Genomic DNA, 17,228 nt, shown 5'->3' with positions numbered 1-17,228 from the left:
TCAATGTAGACTGATTTTGGGTAAACTCAAAAATAAAAATGGGTAAAGGGAATGAAAAAATTGACAAACAAACAACAACAAAAGGAATGAGACATGTTCATTCCCTTTCCCTTTGATTATTAACCCCAACCAAACGGCCCCTAAAAGTGAAACCAGTGATGACATAAGTCATCTCCTGCTTAAAAAATTTTCCGCCCATTTTACTTTATGTTATTATGCAGATTCTTTAGGGAAATTATTTTATAATAATCCAAAATATCTTTCTTCCAATTCAAATTCTTAACAATAATAATTCTTAATATAAACGCAACTAATATATTTTTACATATACGTAGTATTTTATATTAGGTATTTTTTTTTTGTAAAAAAATAAACGTATATTAGGTAAATATTATTAAACAATACTGCTCTCTATTATCTTAGTTTTCGATAATACTATTAACTCTTTTGTCTTCCAATTTTGTTACTTTTGCAATAATGTTTAATTCAATTAAAAATAAAATTATTTTGTTAACACATATATATACACTTTATTTTTCAACTCTTAATAGTCGTATCAATAATAAAGCAGCACACGCGGGTATCATTCTTAGAATTTTATTTTTTAAAATAAAACCTCATAGACCCTTTTTTTTTTTTTTTTTTTTTTAAAAAAAAAAAAAAAATCAAGTCTAAGTGTCACTAATCTTGACATTAGTATTATGAGTATAATTTTCTTATAAAATTCAATACAATAACTCTTTATTAAATTTAATAACAACCGTGCATTACACGGGACTTAAACTAGTATTTGATTAAATCCGAATATCCGATTTGATTAAATTTTTATCTTATTTGATGATTTTTGTGAGATTCGTATTGATGTGTAATTTATGGAATTAAAGATAAAAAAAATAAAGTTAGATATTAAAAAGCAAATATTTAATTAAATTTAACCTTATTTGTTGAGTTTGAGTGAGATTTGTATTAATGTGTAATTTTTGGGACTAATAAAGATAAAAAAGATGTGTTCAATTCAATTTTTTTTTAAAAAAAGGCGTGTTCAATTCATCAATTTATATGATAAGATTGAAGGACTAATATCCTTTTTAACCTTTATCAAACTCATTTGAACTTATTTTTATTGAGTTAATCCCACACGGGGAAAACTAAAGTAAACAAAACTGAATATAAGTTTAACTAAATACGAAGCTTAGCCTCATTATGCGACAACATTGACTCCCTAGCTTAAAACATGATGTACATCATATGTGTTTTCACCTTTTTAGTGTTTGAGCATGGTTGGATGTACTATTTTTTAGGTATTCCGTATTAATTTTTCACATCATTCATCCACATCAAAGTTAATCTAATACAAGTGATATTTTCGGTTGTGAAATTTCAAAAAATTCAATTCTATTTTCAAGGCAATTTTTGGTGGAAATTTTGGAGATAAGAGAAATAGAGAGAATATAAAAATTAGATCTATGTGATAGAAGAGATAGAGAGAGTTTAGTACTAGTAATTAAAAAGAAAAATGATGCAACTAATTTGAAATTTTCGTTTTATGAAAGTGATGCAACTAATTTGAAATTTTCGTTTTATGAAAGTGATGCAACTAAAAAGAAACAGAGAAAATATCTTATGGAGTATATTATTTACATAAATTACCACAATTATTTAAGTAAGTTAAACCTAAAAAAAATTGAGCATAAATAATGAGTTGTTTGACGGTGAAAAATATTGTACAACATTAACGTGGGTTTAGAAAAACCCTCCTTCTCTTTGTCTCACAATCATTGAAGATTACTCGAATTTACCATTCAAGCAGCTTTCTTTCTTCCATTGAAACATCTTGAAAGGTACTCCCTCCGACCCTCCGTTAGTAAGTAGGGTTGGTAAAAAGGATAAATAATAAAATATTTGTGGAAGTGGATTAATACGAAACGGAGGTAAAGAAAAGTGTAGCGATTAATATGAAACGGAGAGAGTAAGGTTTAATTTTTTTTTTTTTTCCGACTGTTTTAAAATGATACAAGCTTTGGTGTGTGAAAATTATACAGAGTGTTTGAGACCTGGAAAAATCAACGAAAATTAATACTCTTAAAACAAGTTTACTTAAAACCCCTCCTCTGTCCTTCGTAATTAGACGATCGTATAAACGGCCCCATTTATTTATTAGACGCGGGGCTTCCAAGGCCTCTATTCCTACCTCTTTCAGTTATTCCATTGAAGCGCACTCAACGTTCTCCATTGAAGCGCAGTTGACGTTCTCCGTTGAATCTATTTCTTGTATCCCCCATTGAAGCAGCTTCTAAGGTAAGTTGTTTGTTGTTGTTATCATCATATCAATTTCACAATCTAGGGTTTATATTTGATCTAATCTAATTTAATTATCAGTGCTTTAAGTTTAGGGTTCGTAAATCTCAACTATTGGTTCTATATTCTTTGATTATGAAACATCATAACCAAAAGAAAAGAAAATTATGAGATTACTGAATCAAATGTCCCTAAAATTATGAGATAATTGAATATGAAATTAGATTATGAACTATTGTTTGTGTTGTTATGCTTTGTTCAATATGATCATTGCATACGGTCATCAAAAGGAAGATATAATAAGGTCGATTTAGACAGGGACTCGCCTTGTTGAACAGGCTTAATTTTAATCGATATTCTTTGGTTTTATGAGTTTTTGGATAATGAATTTAATAAAATTATACAAGTATAATACTAGCCAACACTAGCCATTTAATCATTGGGCTACAATGTTACATTACCTTCTTGTGTATGCTGCTAGAATTGGTGTGTAAGATTTGATATACTTCGTACATGTTTCAGTGTGAGATTTTGTTTTTTGAATGTTGATTGGTAGTTCTTGCTACACGGAATAATCAAATTTGGTTCATGTAGCTGACCCCACTTATGGGATTTAGGCTTTGATTGATTGATTGGTAGTTCTTGCTGGCCAAATTGTTAATTTTCCCACCTTTGCGATTTTGCAGTTTCCGGTGTGTTCTGTTGGCTCTGTGCATAAGCTAGATTCTTCAAAATTAGTATGTCTGAGGCAAATGAAAAGAAGACTGAACAAGGTTTGATTCTTTTCCTGCGTATCAATATATTTGCTCCTATTCCAGTTTTATATTTTTATTGTTGCTGAATTTCTATTTCTTGGGCAGTGTGCAGCTTTGTTAAAAAACCAATGGGGAACAAAAATATGAGAAAACGACCGATAGTTGACGCTGGAGATGGCGATAAAGGGGAGAGTTTTTTGACACACTCTGCTAAAAGGCCTGTTACTGGGACATCCAAGCGGACAGTGTCTGAAGAATCAACCAAGGATGAAAAAAATGTGCTGTTTCAATATGAGTCTTCCAAAGAGATTCAGGTGCAGAATGATAGCAAAGCGACAGCTACTCTTGAAACTGAGACAGACTTCTCAAGAGACTCCAGGGCTATTCGAGAGCGAGCTCTCATGAAAGCTGCGGAGGCGTTGAAGGGAAAAATCAACAAGACATCTGGTGATGAAAAGGTATATAAGGGTATGAATAGTTACACTGATCACAGAGCAGGTTTCCGGCGTGAGCAAACTGTTGCTGCTGAGAAAGCTGGTGGGGCTCACGGACCTCTCAGGGCCTCAGCTCATATTAGAGTATCTGCTAGATTTGACTACCAACCAGACATTTGTAAGGACTACAAAGAAACTGGCTACTGTGGCTATGGTGACTCATGTAAGTTTATGCATGATCGGGGTGATTATAAGTCTGGATGGCAGATGGAAAAAGAATGGGATGAAGCAGAAAAGGCTAGAAAGAGAAATTTAGCTATGGGATGTCATGACAGTGATGAGGATGATGTTGATCATGACGCGGAAGATGACGATGATTCCTTGCCATTTGCCTGTTTCATTTGTAGGGAACCTTTTGTCGACCCAGTAATGACGAAATGCAAGCACTACTTCTGTGAGCATTGTGCTTTAAAGGTAATTGAAAATTTTCATCTGTTTTTCCGATATTATGCTTGCCATGAGTGCTTATGATTTATGCATAACATGCTCTGTTTTTAGTAATAAGTTCTGATTTTTATTTGCTGCTGATGACTTTTGAACTTTGGTATAAAAGGGCTTCGTGCCATGTAGTTGACTCTATTGTATCCTCATCACACCCTGTTTGAGAAGCAGGTTTCCCATCACTCTTTTACCTATCTTTTAAATGAATGAATATTTGGACTGATGGAAAATCTTTTGATATTGAAATTTTCGATGAAAATTGGGCTGTATTTTATGAGCTATATGTAGCTGGAGCCAAATGGTTTGCAATTTTAAAATTTCTCATTTCTTTATTTACTTTGTGAACTTGCCTTTGGGTCCCTTAAGTATGGAAAAGCTTCAATGAATGCTATACGAAGCTAAAGCTTGGCAATGTTTATGCCTTAGCACAATATCGAGGAAAATAGTGGGTGGTAGTCTGGTAGAAGGTAAAACGAAACAGCAAGGCTGCAAGGTTGTCACAGATGGACATGTCTGTTCAATGGCTATGGCTATGTTTCATAGCCTCATCGGAATTATTTAAATCTTGCACCTACTTTTTCTTCCACACAATTAACTGAAAATAATGTTTGTCGTATAACTCTCCCCCCCCCTCCTCCCCCCCCCCAAAAAAAAGAAAAAAGAAAAAAGTGGGAGCTTGCTGCTTATGTTCAGTGGCATGGCATCAACATCTGGTCTTTCTTCTGAATTTGGTAGTGTTTGCTGACCAGGGATATTTAGGATTGAAGCTGTGGCCCATGTAGGTACAATAGGGAAATTAAGGGTACAAATATATGTAACTGTAAATTCTCTTTTCACAATAAAAAATTCTATCCTGAGGAGGGGGGTATAAACATAATTGGCTTGTCTAGCTATTAATGCCATAATTGAACAGTTTAATTGCTTACTAGTACTTATGTTTCATATCAATTGCCACTGTTCTTTTGGGTATGATTCTTTGTTGGTCTTGTGAAAACACTCTATCTGCTGGGTTGTGTTAGTTAACCTTCTTACGTTGTGCAATGGTGTTTTTGATCTTTCCCTTGGATGTCTCATCATTTACTAATTCGAGCTTTCCTCTTGAATGCAGCATCATGCCAAGAACAAAAAGTGTTTCGTCTGCAACCAGCCTACCCTAGGAATCTTTAATACTGCTCATGAGATACGTAAAAGGGCAGCAGCAGAAAAAAAATGAAGAGTTTGTCAATCTACCCTCTTATTCTGTACTTTAGACTAGTATACTGCTGGAAATTTCACTTCGGATTTTCTAGCTACATGGCAAAACAGTAGTTTTCAAAGAGCTGTCTTCATTTGTTTTAGGATATACTTCTGGAAAAAATATATTTGTCACTGTAATCCATAATGGGCTTTGATTATGTAAATGGATTTTGGCATGTGCTTAACTTAAGCAACTATTAATGGAAAAACAGAGAGTACTTTGTGTTAAAGAGGCATATTGGCTCTTGCAACTGCTGCTCAACTTTCAGTATGGATGATCACCATATACCATGGTTGTAATTTTTCGACAAGCGAGTAGATCTGCATCCTGTGTTTTTTACATGTTCAAATAGCTGGAAGCTGATTTGATCAAAGTCAATTGGAAAAAAATCAGTTGCTTTTACTTCAATTTTGGTACGTGCCATTTCTTATTTTTTTCTTATTTTTATTCGACATAGAATTATGGAAGTAGGTGATAGACAGGTGAAATGTATGCTTTTTTTGGCAAACAGGTGAAATGTATGCTTTTTTGGCTTGAAGGGTTGAAGTTTTTGGTTGAAGACCGTTCGAAGTTAATAGTTGAAATTTTTGAGTTAGAAAAATTCCGTAAACAGATAAAGTTCTAAAATTATAGTAAGATCTCAAATTCTATAATTTTATCTGTTTTTGGTAATTTTCCGTATGTTTGGTAAAATTTGGCTTCCTTGATTCTTTCCTCTTGACAATGTCCATAACTGTAGCCACCATCTTAATCTCAATTACATGTTCTCCATTCGCATTGTTTAGAAAAATATCATCATATGTATGATTTTCATGTATAAAAGAGATTTTTTTCTAACTCATAAATTTCGCCTATTAACTTCGGACAATCTTCAACCATAAATCAGATAATTTTGAACAATCTGATTAGATTCCCTTTAATTTACAATTAATCTCTAAAATAAATATTATAAATGACTTTTTAATAACATCAATTTTTATAATGATTCTTTGTGTGCAATTTTAGGATCGATTTTTATAGTAGTACCTTTGCTCTTGAAAATTTGACTTATTTCTAATTATTATGGTAAAGTTAAATGACTGACTATATTTATTGACATCTTGTATAATTTGTCTCGATTTAAACTTTCAAAGTTTCAATTATGTTTTTCATAATTTTAATTGTTCTTAGTTAAAGTTATTGAGGTTCAAAGATGCAAATTGTAGATTGTGTAAATATCAAATGAGCCTACATTGAGGAATGCAGGGAGTATTTGTATAGAATCACCTTGCCCTGTCACCCTCTTCATTGACTTCAAGTCGTGGACGTATATATGATGAACTGACTGAATAATGTCTTATCTGTGGATGTATCACTTATAAATTTACAATGTCGCCTTTTAAGTCTTTTTTTAAAAAAAAAAACACTTTTGTGAAGATAAACTATTATACGGCGTTGCCTCAAAATAAAAATTAAAAAAAAAAAAACCTATTATACGGCCTATCTAACTACAAATTTACACCTACGTAGGATCAGCTTAATCCGAATTGTGGAGTATCAACAGTACTGATCAGCTAAATTCAAAATGTGGAGTATTAACAATCGCATAAGAAAATTATCTCTTTTAACAAATTCCAAGCGTATCAGTTTATTGCAAAACGTTGAATAAAATCTGGTACAAAGTTCATGTCATTTATGGACAAATATCATACAAGTATTGGATATCATGGTTTGGTGTTATGTGCATGTCTGATGCATGAAATATCGTGCACACAAAAAACACCAAAAATTAAAGTATACAAGTATGTTGTTAATGGAGTTAGAGAAAGAAAAAGAAAGAGAAATGGCGAAAATGCCATTCTGAACAATGGATTCAAAATGCCCATAATTGGACTCGGAGTTTGGCGAATGGATCACAAGGACGTCAAAAATCTCATCCTCAACGCCATTAAAATCGGTTATCGTCACTTTGATTGTGCTGGTATTTTCTCTCTCTAATTGTTAAGCAGCAAATGCCACCCCCTTTTTTTCTTCTTAATGTGCTTGTATTTTTTAATACTATAATTAATTAATCTTAGGGGTCAAACTATGGTTTTAATATTATTTCTGGGCGTTATTTTTATGGGGATTTTATATAAGTTTTTGCATGCCGAATTAATAAAATAAATTAGTGTTTGAATTATCAAAACTAATTGAATTTTGACTACTTTAATTTGAAGCAAGTCCATTTGATTTATGCCTATTTCACTTGTGTTAATTGGGTTGAATTTTTGTAAGAATTCATGTTTTAGTCTATTTTTAATTCAATTGTGCATGTGTATTGTTGCACTTTGGGAAATAGTTGTTTCTGTGCAAGTTGTTACTAAAGGACTGTTGGTGAGCCTTGCCTGTTTGCTAGCTACCAGATCAGCCCGGTCAAAACCCGATTTTAGTGAGCTCGTGTGAAGCTCAAGCTTGGTCTGAGACTAACGTACTAAGCTGTGTACCACTGCACCACTTTGCTCAGCAAAGCTGGAATCTATGATTGATTGTTTGGATTGAAACGAGTAGATGAGTTATGATAAAAATGGATTTTACAAACTTTGTTATGAAAGTCTTATAATACTGGCAAAGAGTTGGAAGTAGGAATATCATAACTTGAAAGTATATGCTAGGTTCATTTGGTTGGAAATGGACAAAAAAGATTTAGTAATTGAGTTTGGCTTGAGCATGAGTTCAATTATGAGCTTGAGCTTGCTCGGCTTCTTATCACCCCTCATTCTGAGCTTCTGACCAGGTCATGAACGGAGGCCTCATCTTGTGATGCTGTTGTGTGATTATGGTTCTGTTTCTTGTTTCAGAATGACTTAAGTTCACAAAGTCTAGGGTTGTTTTATTTCAGAGCCATTGTTACATGTACAAGCCTTGAACGACAAGTAGAAAACTCTCATATTCATGACAATGTACAATTATCTTACTGTCTTTGCTGATAAGATTACGATGTGTAATCGGGTACGATTCTTGCAGCTTTTTATCAGAATGAAGCTGAGGTTGGGGAGGCACTTGCTGAAGCAATTCAAAATGGGCTTGTTAACAGGGAGGATCTTTTCATAACCACTAAGGTCAAATGAGGACAAAGTTTCTAATTTTGGGAGAAACTCTGATCACCGGATGACATTTACACTCATTTATCATGTATAATCCTATTGCAGCTGTGGAGCTCTGACCATGGACATGTACATGAAGCATGCAAAGATACTTTGAAGCAACTTCGACTTGATTATTTGGATCTGTACCTAGTTCACTTACCTGTAGCCACAAAGCATACTGGTAAAAATCAAATTCTTGCCTCTTGAATGATGATTTGCAATTTTTTTTTTTTTGGCAGTGTTATGAGATGGATAAAAGCAAGATTCATAGACTCATAGTTTCATACTTGTATATAGAATATGTAAATGTTCAAGAGCTATGCATGTCTAGGATGTTACATGAAGACTCTTTTCGATTAAAATTTTGATTAATATCCTTAAGCCAGTAGTTGCTTTGCTCATACACTGACATACTGTATTATATGTTTTGAGTTTGGCGCTTCAAATTCACTGAAAAAGCTGATACCGACAATATTCTTCTCTTGTGGATTTCAGAAGAGTCATGTAGGATATATATCAACTGATAATTTTAGTGATGCAAACTAAGCTTTTATGTACAATGCTCTTACAGGAGTTGGTACCACTGCAAGTGCATTGGATGAGGATGGTGTGCTGGATATTGACACTACCCTATCCTTGGAGACCATCTGGCATGCCATGGAAGATCTTGTTTCTATGGGTTTAGCTCGAAGCATTGGTATCAGGTAACTCAAATGAAGCTACTTGAAACCTTATATGATTTTGTCTGATCACTTTGAAGTGAAAGGTGTGGTCTTGTTACTGTTATTTATTTTTTTATTTCTTATGGGCTGTGTTTTTCGCTGTCTTGCATATAGAGACATCTTATTAGTTACTTAGTCCTTAAATACGTCTTATTACTTGTAGTTATGTAATAACGCAAGGGTAATGCTCCACCCTCTGAGGAACTTGCTGTATGAGGCCTATTAATGTCTTCCATATTCAAACTATTTTTGACTGAATTGCAACATATCTGATTTTTTTTTTTTTTTGCCATTCGCTTCACATCTCATTATTTTCTATAGTGCTATAGATGTTCTCCTAGTATGAAGCTGGGAGTCTATAGGAATGAAGCTGGGAGTCTGAACTCTGGTGTTTAGATTACTAATTACTTAATTTGGTTGCAGCAACTATGACCTCTTTCTGACAAAAGATTGTTTAGCGTATTCCAAAATTAAGCCTGCTGTGAACCAGATTGAAACACATCCGTATTTCCAACGTGATTCCCTGGTAAAATTCTGTCAAAAACATGGAATCTGTGTTACTGTCCATACTCCTCTAGGAGGTGCTGCTGCCAACACTGAATGGTTTGGATCACTATCTTGCTTGGATGATCCAGTTCTTAAGGTTAGTATTTCCATATGCTCTTATGCCTCTAGTTTTTAATGGAACCATGTCAACACTCAACACCTTTAATTTGATTGTACTGAAAGCAGACGTAAATGCACCAAGGCTTAGGCGCCTTTAAACGAATCGTTTGTGAAGGTCTACAAAGGAGTAACTGTTAATTATAATCTCTTTTATTCCTGCAAAGAGGATTTCTGGAGTGAGTTATATGGAATGATTTAAATTATGTACACTGTATGAAATGTCTTGCAAATATCTGGGATGCTTTTGCAAAGACTACAAGTCCATGACTATGTGAGATGACAAGAATACAAGATTACAAGGAAATATATCCTTTTTTCTGGAAGGTTGAGGGAGACATCAAACAAGTATAATTCATTTTGAATCTGGTTGGCAACCGTGCATCTAATCCCGTTTCTTTATGATCAGTGTCTCGCGAAAAAAACACCAAAAGACAGCAGCACAGATTACTCTCCGATGGGGGATCCAGCGCAATACAGTTGTCATACCAAAGTCATCCAAGCTAGATAGATTGAAGGAGAACTTTCAAGTTCTAGATTTCGAGCTGACAGAAGAAGACATGGAACAGATTAAAAGCATGGATCGTAAATACCGGACCCATCAAACAGCAAAGTTCTGGGGAATTGATGTGTATGGATGAAGCTGAAGTGGTGATTAAAGTGTTCAACTAACTTGCAATCAACCCACAATAGCAATGAACAAACAAGCATAACAATCAAGAACAACTTTGAAGGAATTAAAGCAAGTAAAAGGAAGACAATGTTACCGTGGGAAAACCCGAGAACCGGGAGAAAAAAACCCACCCTTGCACTATGGAGTAATATTGATGATGAATGAACTCAAGAATTACAAGCATGAATTGTATAGAATTCAAATGCTCCTCACAAACCCTCTCAAAACCTCTCTATGTGTTTAAATGTTTGTGAATACTCAACAAAGAGGCTTAGAAAAGGTATATATAGTCTAGGTAGAAAATACAATCCAACGGCTAAGATTAAAGCAAATCGCACAAGCCGAAAACGAAGCGACAAAATAGGGAGCAGGGAGGTTCGGCCGAACCTACCCAGAGTTCGGTCGAACCTAGGGTGGTTCGGTCGAACCTCCTTGGGTTTGGTCACTCCTCCTCTAGAAATGAAAACTGGTGCACCTACTGACTTAAAACCGGGTTCGACCGAACTTTTCACAAGTTTGGTCGAACCTTAACAATAAGGCAGCTTCTATGCAATCTCCTTATGTCTCCATGTATTTATCTATCTCCACACTAATCCTAACATTGATGTGTATGGATGAAGCTGAAGTGGTGAACTAAGAATAACGGAATAAGGGATATGTCTAGTATATGTACCATTTGTAGCTAAGATTAAAAGATCAAACTTGGCGCATCTTTGGAACTCTTAAGCATTATTTCTTTATTACAATTTCTAATACATCCATATTGGTTACTTGTATATCTTTATTATAGATTGGTTATAAAATTCGGTAAAAATCGTGCGTTTGAATAAAATATTTGTTTTTATACTAGACTAGACTCATTGTGATCCCATTTATGAACTGACAAAATTGCTAGCAGGCAAAACTATAACAGCACGTCACACATATAAAGTAATAATCTCATGTTTTAGTAGCAACATTATTATATTAGTGCTGATAATAATGATCATAGTTTCAACAACAGTAAGAAAGAAAAACAGAGAAAAAAAAAAATGGCGATAAAATTGAACAATGGATTCAAAATGCCCATAATCGGACTTGGAGTTTGGAGAATGGAAAAGAATGATGTCAAAGATGTTATTCTTAATGCCATTAAAATCGGCTATCGTTACTTTGATTGTGCTGGTATTCTCTTCCTCTTTTCTTATTGATAAAGTTGCAATTTTAGCAAATACCCAGATACAAATTTTTTCTGGGTGTCATTTTTATGGGGATTTTGTGGTTTATCTGTTGTTATTTGCTTTTTGTAAACCGTATTAAATCATATTAATTCGTGTTTGATTTAACTAAATTTGGTTGTATTTTTCTAATTTAGTTTGAGCAAATGCATGTAATTATGCTTATTTTACCTTTGTTAATCGGGTTAATTGAGATTTTAGTTATGCTTAGTGTTTTATTAGTCTGCTTTTGATTTGATTGTACGTGTGTCGGTGTGTATGTCCAATGTTGCACTTTGGCAATAACTGAGTAATTGTTGGTGTAAGTTGTTAGGGTGAGTTTGGTTCGCTGGTTTCAGGAAAGGGAATGGGAATCATTCCCTTTCAACCTGTTTGTTTGCCACTTTTTCCCTCAATCATTCCCCCATTTCATTTTTCAAAATACCCCAAAACCCCTCTTCCCCATTCCCCACCCCCCCCCCCACTTTCCCATTCCATTCCCCACCCACTCTAACCCTAACCCTAACCCTAACACTAACACCCATATACGTCGGTGGTGGTCGGACGGCGACTGTCGGCGAGCACCGGGGAGTGGTCGGGGAGGCTCGGCGAGCACCGGGGAGTGGTCGGCGATGTGGTGTTGTGGTGGAGGAGGGAGATCGAGCGTTGGGGAGGGGGGCTGGAGCATCGGGGAGGGAGTTCGAGGTGGTGCTGTGGTCGGTGGTGGTCAGCGACCGTCGGCGAGGGGGGCTGGAGGGTCGGCGAGGGGTCAGCGACCGTCGGCGAGGGGGGCGCGACTGTCGGCGAGGGAGTTCGAGCATCGGGGAGGGGGGCTGGAGCATCGGGGAAGTAGTTCGACGGTCGGCGATGGGGGCTGGATGGTCGGCGACGGTCGTCGACGGTCGGGGATGGGTCGGCGACGGTTGGCGGAGTTCTGTGAGGGTTCGGCGGCGGTCGGAGCTGCGCTGTGGTGGTGGTGCTGTGGTGGAGGGAATGATTCCCTGGTTTTTGTAACAAACAACCTTCCAAATTTTCCACTTTGCCATTCCATTCCATTTCATTCACGTTGTTCATTTCATTCCGATTCTCTTCTGTGAACCAAACGGCCCCTTAGTATAGGGATGTGTACACTTTGCCATTTTAAGCTAAGGGTGATGTTCCGGGGTATTTATGGAATTGTGGGAAACTTGTTTAGGGCCGGTATGAGTCTCTTGTCGATCTTGGACACTTGCAGAGTCAATATAAGTCAAATTCCATTGGGAATTTGGGAGTGGTGTGAGGAAATTCGCTCTGATGGTGAATTTAATTCAATTTTACAGGATAAATTGAATGCCTTTTTGTAATAAATGTTTCGTACCTTTAAAATGTGGTGGGCTGAGTATTTATAAGACCAAAAAGGTAAATTCCAAGTAGTTAAGGGTCTCCATGTGTGTCGGGCGATTATAGTTGTTCATGTGGTTTCGGTCTGAGATGATGCCTTTAGGTATGTTACCTGTAAGGTGTGTTGATGTGTCTTGTACTCATAATTGATAGTTTGATACAATATCAAATACCGGTTTTAATTGTAACCCGTACGGGTGATAATGAGCTTAATTTAGCTTGAGTAAAGCTCAAGGTTGGTTGAAGACTTTAATTATTTAATAAGCCAAGATAAGCTAGTGTTGAGACCATAACAAACTAACGTGAGCACTTCTTAGCTCAGCAGTGAGGTTTGTGACCTTAAATGCGTGATAACAAGAGCCTTAGATCATGTTCATTACTATGTATTTCTATTATCTTAAGCTCTTTTTGTTGATAAGATATAATGTGTAACAGGGTAATTCTTGCAGCTTATTACCAGAATGAAGCTGAAGTTGGGGAAGCACTTGCTGAAGCATTTCAAACTGGGCTTGTTAAGAGGGAGGATCTTTTCATTACCACTAAGGTCAGTCAGTCTATTTGCAAAGCGAAAAAAGGGGGACAAAGTTTCTAATATTGGGAAGAATTTTGGTTACCAGATTTCGATTACACCCATTTATCAATGTTATTGCAGCTGTGGAACTCTGAGCATGGACATGTACTTGAATCCTGCAAAGACAGTTTGAAGAAACTTCGACTTGATTATTTGGATCTGTACCTAGTTCACTTACCCTTAGCTACAAAGCATACTGGTAAACTTCAAATTCTTGACTCGTCAATGATGGAGTATTGCGTATTTTCTACATTTATGTTGGGGACAACAGATGGCTGAAAATCAGACTACTACGAAGTTAGTTTTTTTGTGCAGTGGTATGAGATGGATAAGAGCAATATAAATAGTCTCATACATGTGTAATTATAAATGGTCAGTAGCTAGGCATGTCTAGGATGTAACATGCATGAAAAATGTTACTTGTATAATAGGTTTTTTTGTGCAGTTGGTTTATGAACATTAGTTGTAGTGCGCATATACTGTATTATGCATTTTGAGTTTAGGCATCTCATATTCACTGAAAGAGAGCTGAGGATACTGATGAAAATCCTCTCTTGTAGCTTTTCAGAGGACTTATGTTGGAATGTATCAACTGATATTATAGTGATGCAAACTAATCTTTTCTGTACAATGTTCTTGCAGGAGTTATTACCTTTGCAAGTGTATTGGATGAGGATGGTGTGCTGGACATTGACACAACCATATCCTTGGAGACTACCTGGCATGCTGTGGAAGATCTCGTTTATGCAGGTCTATCTCGCAGCATTGGCATCAGGTAACTCTGATGATGCTACTTGAAACCTTATTCCCGCTGCTTTTTTCCTGTGCTTGTCATGGATACATTTTTATTCGTAATAGTTTAGGATCTTTAATTTAGATTACTAAATTTTTAAACTGGTTGCAGCAACTATAACATCTTTCAGACAAGAGATTGTTTAGCCTATTCCAAAGTCAAGCCTGCTGTGAACCAGATTGAAATACACCCTTACTTTCAACGCGATTCATTGGTGAAATTCTGTCAGAAGCATGGAATCTGTGTTACTGCCCATACTCCTCTAGGAGGTGCTGCTACAAACACTGAATTGTTTGGTACAGTGTGCTGCTTGGATGATCCAATTATTAAGGTAAGTGTTTCCTTGTGTTACGCGAATATTGTCTTGTTTCAGTTGCATCTTATGCCTCTAGTTTTAATAGAAACATTGCATGGAAAGCACTCGTAAAGGAAGCTGCATACAGGCTTAGGCACCTTCAAATAAATCGTTTGGGAAGGTGTACAGAGGAGTGATGGACTAACTTTAAATTATGATTATTTCCTGAGATTAGGACTTCCATTTTGAATCTGGTTTGGCCACTGCATCTAATCCTGTTCCTTTTTATCAGGGTGTTGCGGAGAAACATAAAAAGACAGCAGCACAGATTGCTCTTCGATGGGGGATCCAGCGCAATACAGTTGTCATACCAAAGTCATCCAAGCTAGATAGATTGAAGGAGAACTTCCAGGCTCTAGACTTTGAGCTGACAGAAGAAGACATGGAAGAGATCAAAAGCATGGATCGCAAATACCGGACCATTCAAACAGAGAAGTTCTGGGGAATAGATGTGTATGGATGAAGCTCAAATGCTGAACTAAGAAGAAGGTTTTAGGACCTAGTAAAGGGACATGTCCCTGTGTTGCTCCATTGTGTTTATGTATCATTTGCAGCTAAGATAAGAAATTAACTTGTCACATCTTAAGCATGTTTAATGTATTGCATTTGTCGTGCAAAATGCCATACTTCATTTCATCCTTAATTCTCCAGCCTCATATGCATCCAGTTAAATATAGTGATTTGTTTTATGCGCATTGACCTGAAGTTGTGGATTGATGAGGGTCAATAGTCGTCGGTATGATGAAGACTCACCACCATCTTGCTTGTGGATATATTCGTTAGGACGTTAGCCTAGTCACTTGTAAATATTTTCAAAGACGCATATTTTAAAAGTCTTAAAAAAATAGTTCTCCTCTTCCATAAATATTATAACAAAGATGAAAGTACGCATCTCAAAACACATTTTATATGCAAAATATCTATAATTATGTAAAAGTAAAAATTATAAAAAATTAATATTGTGAAAATATTTTACAAGACGAATCTAACAAGACTCCATATGACTATATTTTACTTTACGTATTAATCATAATATGTGGTCAAACAAGCGTGATGAATAGGGTAAAAGTCAAATTGTTGCAATATTAAAAAAACGGAGGAAGTATATACTTCCTCCGTTCTTTTAATATTGCACCATAAGGGTTGGACATAAATTTTTGGTAGAGAGAAAAAGGAAGAGAGAGAAAGGTAAAATTACAAAATTGCCCATTAATTGTAAACATAAACTAAAGAATGAAGTGTTAAAAAGTAAAAGTATATAAGGTATTTGTAATGTGAACACAAATAATTTCTTTCCTAAAATGCATATGGTGCAATATTTGTGAAATTTATTTAAAAGGCAAGTGATAAAATATTTAAAAAAACGGAGGAAATACTAAACTACTTGTGTTATGGATACTTTTGTCAACTTAAATTTTTAACACCAAGTACATTATGAATATAATCTATATAAATTAAAAGAAGTATAATAATGGTAAAAATGTTTAATAACAAAACATGTATAATAATAAAAAAACTTGATAGAGAGAGTATATTGAGGTGGGAGTATCAATTTATTGCGAAATGTTAAACATCACACAATAGAGAGTTCATCTAATTCGTTCCCTACGAATATGACTCCATAGAAACATACTCGTATAGCCGTATAGGACATATACTAAATATTCGAGTACATGTAACTTTTTTTTTGCTAGCTACCGAAATTTTATGGTTAAAAATGGTCCATAACAATAACAACGACGACAACAACAATACGGAGTAATATTCCATAATAATTCTTTCAAAAAAAAAGGAAAAAAAAAAAGTAATATTTATTACTAATAAAAGGTGTTTATAAAAACGTCCATGCGCCACGTAGACTTTTTCAAAATACGCCACATCGCTTCACAAACACTTGATAGCGCCACATCATCACATCTAAACTACTAAATTACTTGTGTTATGGATACTTTTGTCAACTTAAATTTTTAACACCAAGTATATTATGAATATAATCTATATAAATTAAAAGAAGTATAATAATGGTAAAAATGTTTAATAACAAAACATGTATAATAAAAAAAAAAAATTGATAGAGAGAGTATATTGAGGTGGGAGTATCAATTTATTGCGAAATGTTAAACATCACACAATAGAGAGTTCATCTAATTCCTTCCCTACGAATATGACTCCTTAGAAACATACTCGTATAGCCGTATAGGACATATACTAAATATTCGAGTACATGTAACTTTTTTTTTGCTAGCTACCGAAATTTTATGGTTAAAAATGGTCCATAACAATAACAACGACGACAACAACAATACAGAGTAATATTCCATAATAATTCTTTCAAAAAAAAAGGAAAAAAAAAAGTAATATTTATTACTAATAAAAGGCGTTTATAAAAACGTCCATGCGCCACGTAGACTTTTTCAAATTACGCCACATCGCTTCACAAACACTTGATAGCGCCACATCATCACATCTAAACTACTAAACTACTTGTGTTATGGATACTTTTGTCAACTTAAATTTTTAACACCAAGTATATTATGAATATA

At 35.1% G+C, this 17,228-nt stretch overlaps 3 protein-coding genes across 3 annotated transcripts; all 3 read left to right on the top strand.

The window, feature by feature from the left end:
• Positions 1-2,107: 2,107 nt before the first annotated feature.
• On the top strand, positions 2,108-5,878 carry LOC110718861 (zinc finger CCCH domain-containing protein 1-like). Its single transcript, XM_021897784.1, has 5 exons — positions 2,108-2,298; positions 2,985-3,071; positions 3,159-3,961; positions 5,097-5,638; positions 5,737-5,878. Exons 2-4 carry the CDS (start codon positions 3,038-3,040, stop codon positions 5,199-5,201), a joined length of 942 nt encoding a protein of 313 aa, XP_021753476.1. The 5' UTR covers positions 2,108-2,298; positions 2,985-3,037; the 3' UTR covers positions 5,202-5,638; positions 5,737-5,878.
• A 3,006-nt stretch (positions 5,879-8,884) lies between these two features.
• Positions 8,885-10,358, top strand: LOC110718992 (NADP-dependent D-sorbitol-6-phosphate dehydrogenase-like). The gene is made up of 3 exons (XM_021897926.1): positions 8,885-9,036; positions 9,478-9,697; positions 10,152-10,358. Exons 1-3 carry the CDS (start codon positions 8,885-8,887, stop codon positions 10,356-10,358), a joined length of 579 nt encoding a protein of 192 aa, XP_021753618.1.
• A 918-nt stretch (positions 10,359-11,276) lies between these two features.
• Positions 11,277-15,314, top strand: LOC110718460 (NADP-dependent D-sorbitol-6-phosphate dehydrogenase-like). Its single transcript, XM_021897284.1, has 6 exons — positions 11,277-11,554; positions 13,416-13,510; positions 13,619-13,736; positions 14,180-14,312; positions 14,442-14,661; positions 14,918-15,314. The coding sequence occupies exons 1-6, from the start codon at positions 11,422-11,424 to the stop codon at positions 15,146-15,148; spliced, it is 930 nt and encodes a 309-aa protein (XP_021752976.1). The 5' UTR covers positions 11,277-11,421; the 3' UTR covers positions 15,149-15,314.
• The last annotated feature ends 1,914 nt before the right edge of the window (positions 15,315-17,228 follow it).

The sequence above is a fragment of the Chenopodium quinoa genome, unplaced genomic scaffold (genome assembly GCF_001683475.1).
Source record: "Chenopodium quinoa cultivar QQ74 unplaced genomic scaffold, ASM168347v1, whole genome shotgun sequence".
Lineage (NCBI taxonomy): Eukaryota > Viridiplantae > Streptophyta > Magnoliopsida > Caryophyllales > Amaranthaceae > Chenopodium > Chenopodium quinoa.
Note: the sequence above shows the minus strand (reverse complement) of the source record. Positions and strands in the feature narration are given on the sequence as shown.

Coding starts and splice junctions, on each gene's coding strand:
- LOC110718460 (XM_021897284.1), top strand. CDS start 11,422: ATGGCGATAAAATTGAACAATGGATTCAAAATGCCCATAATCGGACTT. Junction 11,555..13,415: donor TCGTTACTTTGATTGTGCTG/GTATTCTCTTCC, acceptor TAATTCTTGCAG/CTTATTACCAGAATGAAGCT. Junction 14,662..14,917: donor TGGATGATCCAATTATTAAG/GTAAGTGTTTCC, acceptor CCTTTTTATCAG/GGTGTTGCGGAGAAACATAA.
- LOC110718992 (XM_021897926.1), top strand. CDS start 8,885: ATGTACAATGCTCTTACAGGAGTTGGTACCACTGCAAGTGCATTGGAT. Junction 9,037..9,477: donor GCTCGAAGCATTGGTATCAG/GTAACTCAAATG, acceptor ATTTGGTTGCAG/CAACTATGACCTCTTTCTGA. Junction 9,698..10,151: donor TGGATGATCCAGTTCTTAAG/GTTAGTATTTCC, acceptor AAACACCAAAAG/ACAGCAGCACAGATTACTCT.
- LOC110718861 (XM_021897784.1), top strand. CDS start 3,038: ATGTCTGAGGCAAATGAAAAGAAGACTGAACAAG. Junction 3,072..3,158: donor TGAAAAGAAGACTGAACAAG/GTTTGATTCTTT, acceptor TTTCTTGGGCAG/TGTGCAGCTTTGTTAAAAAA. Junction 3,962..5,096: donor GTGAGCATTGTGCTTTAAAG/GTAATTGAAAAT, acceptor TCTTGAATGCAG/CATCATGCCAAGAACAAAAA.